The sequence below is a fragment of the Phyllobates terribilis genome, unplaced genomic scaffold (genome assembly GCF_046119375.1).
Source record: "Phyllobates terribilis strain yellow unplaced genomic scaffold, ASM4611937v1 Scaffold_6__1_contigs__length_29720123, whole genome shotgun sequence".
NCBI lineage: Eukaryota > Metazoa > Chordata > Amphibia > Anura > Dendrobatidae > Phyllobates > Phyllobates terribilis.
In genome coordinates, this window is record NW_027362766.1 from 8,573,067 (window position 1) to 8,578,028 (window position 4,962).

Below are 4,962 nucleotides of genomic sequence, written 5' to 3' on the forward strand. Positions count from 1 at the left end.
CCTCCTCGTACACTGGATATAGTGACGGCCCCCCCTCCTCGTACACTGGATATAGTGACGCCCCCCTCCTCGTACACTGGATATAGTGACGCCCCCCTCCTCGTACACTGGATATAGTGACGCCCCCCCCTCCTCGTACACTGGATATAGTGACGCCCCCCCTCCTCGTACACTGGATATAGTGACGCCCCCCCTCCTCGTACACTGGATATAGTGGCGCCCCCCCCTCCTCGTACACTGGATATAGTGACGCCCCCCCCCTCCTCGTACACTGGATATAGTGACGCCCCCCCCCTCCTCGTACACTGGATATAGTGACGCCCCCCCTCCTCGTACACTGGATATAGTGACGCCCCCCCTCCTCGTACACTGGATATAGTGACGCCCCCCCCTCCTCGTACACTGGATATAGTGACGCCCCCCCCTCCTCGTACACTGGATATAGTGACGCCCCCCCCTCCTCGTACACTGGATATAGTGACGCCCCCCCCTCCTCGTACACTGGATATAGTGACGCCCCCCCCTCCTCGTACACTGGATATAGTGACGCCCCCCCTCCTCGTACACTGGATATAGTGACGCCCCCCCTCCTCGTACACTGGATATAGTGACGCCCCCCCTCCTCGTACACTGGATATAGTGACGCCCCCCTCCTCGTACACTGGATATAGTGACGCCCCCCCTCCTCGTACACTGGATATAGTGACGCCCCCCTCCTCGTACACTGGATATAGTGACGCCCCCCTCCTCCTCGTACACTGGATATAGTGACGCCCCCTCTCATACACTGCATATAGTGACGCCCCCCGCAGACTGCACTCAGCCCCCGGTCCCTGCACCTTGTTCTCCGGTCACTCGGTGCCTCCCATGACGGTGTCAGTGCTCAGCGCTCCCGGCCCCGCGGCTTCCTCCGCCATCCCCGGCAATCCTTCTCCTCATACCATAGAGATCGACAACAAGGGCCAGACAGCACACCATAGAGTGTGCCCGGCAGCAGTGAGGCGCAAGACAGAGCGTCTCCCCCGAACACCAGCGAGATGTGATGATTGTACAGAGCGCCGCCAGCTCCCTGCGATATCAGCGCCGAGCAGAGAACGTGACGTCATCGGAAACATCATAGAGAGCAGGCGACCGGGCAGACGTGCCGCACACCTGGAGGACCGAGGACTGGAGATACAACTCCCAGCATGCACCGCTGCTGAACTTGGTTTCTTATTCGGCAATTTATTTTATTTTATTTTTTTATTTCTTTAAAAGCTTCTTTTTTTGTACTTTTTGCTTTCTTCTATGGTCTCCATGGCAGCCTAGAAGCTGCACTTGTCTGATCGCCTCTGCTGCACACAAGCGATGATCAGATCACCTGCTATGTTTGATCACGTGCTATGAGCACTGACCACTGGGCGGCGCTCATAGCAATCTGGCAGTGACAACCACAGGGGTCCCCCGGCTTGTCATGCCAACCCATCGGCGACCCGTGATCATGTGACGAGGTCACCGATGGACGGGACCAATGATGTGCTTCCTAGAAGCGCGAGTTAAATGCCGCTGTCAGAGATTGACAGCGGCATTTATCTGGTTAATAGCCGCGGGTGGATCGTGATTCTACCCGCAGCTGTTGCGGGCACATGTCAGCTATATAGATCAGCTGACATGTGCCCGGAAAGGTGCAGGCTCAGCATCAGAACCTGCACCAAACAGGGGGATCTGACATGGGGCATACAATTACACTCCACGTCAGAAAGGGGTTAATGACCAAAATAAAAACGTACAATAATAAAACAGACTGCAGCGAGGAGCCCTAAGGAGCTAGAACAGTTATAAACTGGCACAAACATGGGCATCAAAGTGGGCACTGAATGGTGTCATTGAAAGGGTTAAATGACGTTGGGCCACTGATCTCACCCACCATTACATACATAGCGATGGCCCGCATCAAATTCAGGTGACCCCAGCCTCACCCAAATGGGTTCTGGGCATCAGAACGAGCGGGCAAATATTCAGATCTGTGAAAATTGGCTATTTGCCCGTTCTGATGCCCAGAACTCCTTTGGGTCAGGATAGAGGGACCTGAATTTGATGTGGGGCATCACTATATGTGTGTCTGCAGTGTGAGATCAGTGGCCCAACGTCATGTAACCCTTTACATAACGCCCTTCAGTGCCCACTTTGACGCCCATTTTTGTGCCAGTTTTATAACTTTTGTAGCTGCTTTTAACCGTATTGACATCAGGACACCTCATTGCATTGTATTTTATGTCTCCTGCTCTTTACCATTACCCTGTCCTCAGTGTCAGCTCCTGTATAGACTTATAGTACAGCAGTGTCTCCTGCTCTTTACCATTACCCTGTCCTCAGTGTCAGCTCCTGTATAGACTTATAGTGCAGCAGTGTCTCCTGCTCTTTACCATTACCCTGTCCTCAGTGTCAGCTCCTGTATAGACTTATAGTGCAGCAGTGTCTCCTGCTCTTTACCATTACCCTGTCCTCAGTGTCAGCTCCTGTATAGACTTATAGTGCAGCAGTGTCTCCTGCTCTTTACCATTACCCTGTCCTCAGTGTCAGCTCCTGTACAGACTTATAGTACAGCAGTGTCTCCTGCTCTTTAGCATTACCCTGTCCTCAGTGTCAGCTCCTGTACAGACTTATAGTGCAGCAGTGTCTCCTGCTCTTTACCATTACCCTGTCCTCAGTGTCAGCTCCTGTATAGACTTATAGTACAGCAGTGTCTCCTGCTCTTTACCATTACCCTGTCCTCAGTGTCAGCTCCTGTACAGACTTATAGTGCAGCAGTGTCTCCTGCTCTTTACCATTACCCTGTCCTCAGTGTCAGCTCCTGTACAGACTTATAGTACAGCAGTGTCTCCTGCTCTTTAGCATTACCCTGTCCTCAGTGTCAGCTCCTGTACAGACTTATAGTGCAGCAGTGTCTCCTGCTCTTTACCATTACCCTGTCCTCAGTGTCAGCTCCTGTACAGACTTATAGTGCAGCAGTGTCTCCTGCTCTTTACCATTACCCTGTCCTCAGTGTCAGCTCCTGTATAGACTTATAGTGCAGCAGTGTCTCCTGCTCTTTACCATTACCCTGTCCTCAGTGTCAGCTCCTGTATAGACTTATAGTGCAGCAGTGTCTCCTGCTCTTTACCATTACCCTGTCCTCAGTGTCAGCTCCTGTACAGACTTATAGTGCAGCAGTGTCTCCTGCTCTTTACTATTACCCTGTCCTCAGTGTCAGCTCCTGTATAGACTTATAGTGCAGCAGTGTCTCCTGCTCTTTACCATTACCCTGTCCTCAGTGTCAGCTCTTGTACAGACTTATAATGCAGCAGTGTCTACTGCTCTTTACCATTACCCTGTCCTCAGTGTCAGCTCCTGTATAGACTTATAGTGCAGCAGTGTCTCCTGCTCTTTACCATTACCCTGTCCTCAGTGTCAGCTCCTGTATAGACTTATAGTGCAGCAGTGTCTCCTGCTCTTTACCATTACCCTGTCCTCAGTGTCAGCTCCTGTATAGACTTATAGTGCAGCAGTGTCTCCTGCTCTTTAGCATTACCCTGTCGTCAGTGTCAGCTCCTGTATAGACTTATAGTGCAGCAGTGTCTCCTGCTCTTTACCATTACCCTGTCCTTAGTGTCAGCTCCTGTATAGACTTATAGTGCAGCAGTGTCTCCTGCTCTTTACCATTACCCTGTCCTCACTGTCAGCTCCTGTACAGACTTATAGTGCAGCAGTGTCTCCTGCTCTTTACCATTACCCTGTCCTCCGTGTCAGCTCCTGTACAGACTTATAGTGCAGCAGTGTCTCCTTCTCTTTACCATTACCGTGTCCTCAGTGTCAGCTCCTGTATAGACTTATAGTGCAGCAGTGTCTCCTGCTCTTTACCATTACCCTGTCCTCAGTGTCAGCTCCTGTATAGACTTATAGTACAGCAGTGTCTCCTGCTCTTTACCATTACCCTGTCCTCAGTGTCAGCTCCTGTACAGACTTATAGTGCAGCAGTGTCTCCTGCTCTTTACCATTGTCCTGTCCTCAGTGTCAGCTCCTGTACAGACTTATAGTGCAGCAGTGTCTCCTGCTCTTTACCATTACCCTGTCCTCAGTGTCAGCTCCTGTACAGACTTATAGTGCAGCAGTGTCTCCTGCTCTTTACCATTACCCTGTCCTCAGTGTCAGCTCCTGTACAGACTTATAGTGCAGCAGTGTCTCCTGCTCTTTACCATTACCCTGTCCTCAGTGTCAGCTCCTGTATAGACTTATAGTGCAGCAGTGTCTCCTGCTCTTTACCATTGTCCTGTCCTCAGTGTCAGCTCCTGTATAGACTTATAGTGCAGCAGTGTCTCCTGCTCTTTACCATTGTCCTGTCCTCAGAGTCAGCTCCTGTATAGACTTATAGTGCAGCAGTGTCTCCTGCTCTTTACCATTACCCTGTCCTCAGTGTCAGCTCCTGTACAGACTTATAGTGCAGCAGTGTCTCCTGCTCTTTACCATTGTCCTGTCCTCAGTGTCAGCTCCTGTATAGACTTATAGTGCAGCAGTGTATCCTGCTCTTTACCATTACCCTGTCCTCAGTGTCAGCTCCTGTATAGACTTATAGTGCAGCAGTGTATCCTGCTCTTTACCATTACCCTGTCCTCAGTGTCAGCTCCTGTACAGACTTATAGTGCAGCAGTGTCTCCTGCTCTTTACCATTACCCTGTCCTCAGTGTCAGCTCCTGTATAGACTTATAGTGCAGCAGTGTCTCCTGCTCTTTAGCATTTTCCTGTCCTCAGTGTCAGCTCCTGTACAGACTTATAGTGCAGCAGTGTCTCCTGCTCTTTACCATTACCCTGTCCTCAGTGTCAGCTCCTGTATAGACTTATAGTGCAGCAGTGTCTCCTGCTCTTTACCATTACCCTGTCCTCAGTGTCAGCTCCTGTACAGACTTATAGTGCAGCAGTGTCTCCTGCTCTTTACCATTACCCTGT

At 50.9% G+C, this 4,962-nt stretch overlaps 1 protein-coding gene across 3 annotated transcripts in view; it reads right to left on the reverse strand.

The window, feature by feature from the left end:
• The window catches only part of PI4KB (phosphatidylinositol 4-kinase beta), a 10,131-nt gene extending 9,036 nt beyond the window's left edge, over positions 1–1,095 (reverse strand). Inside the window, exon 1 of one of the 3 annotated variants that reach the window (XM_073637333.1) lies at positions 942–1,095. In XM_073637333.1, the coding sequence (XP_073493434.1) occupies positions 942–978 (37 nt within the window). In that variant the 5' untranslated portion in view covers positions 979–1,095. Of the gene's footprint in view, positions 1–839 lie in introns of all 3 variants that reach the window. The other 2 variants (XM_073637334.1, XM_073637335.1) reach the window with 2 other exon arrangements.
• Between the last annotated feature and the right edge of the window lie 3,867 nt (positions 1,096–4,962).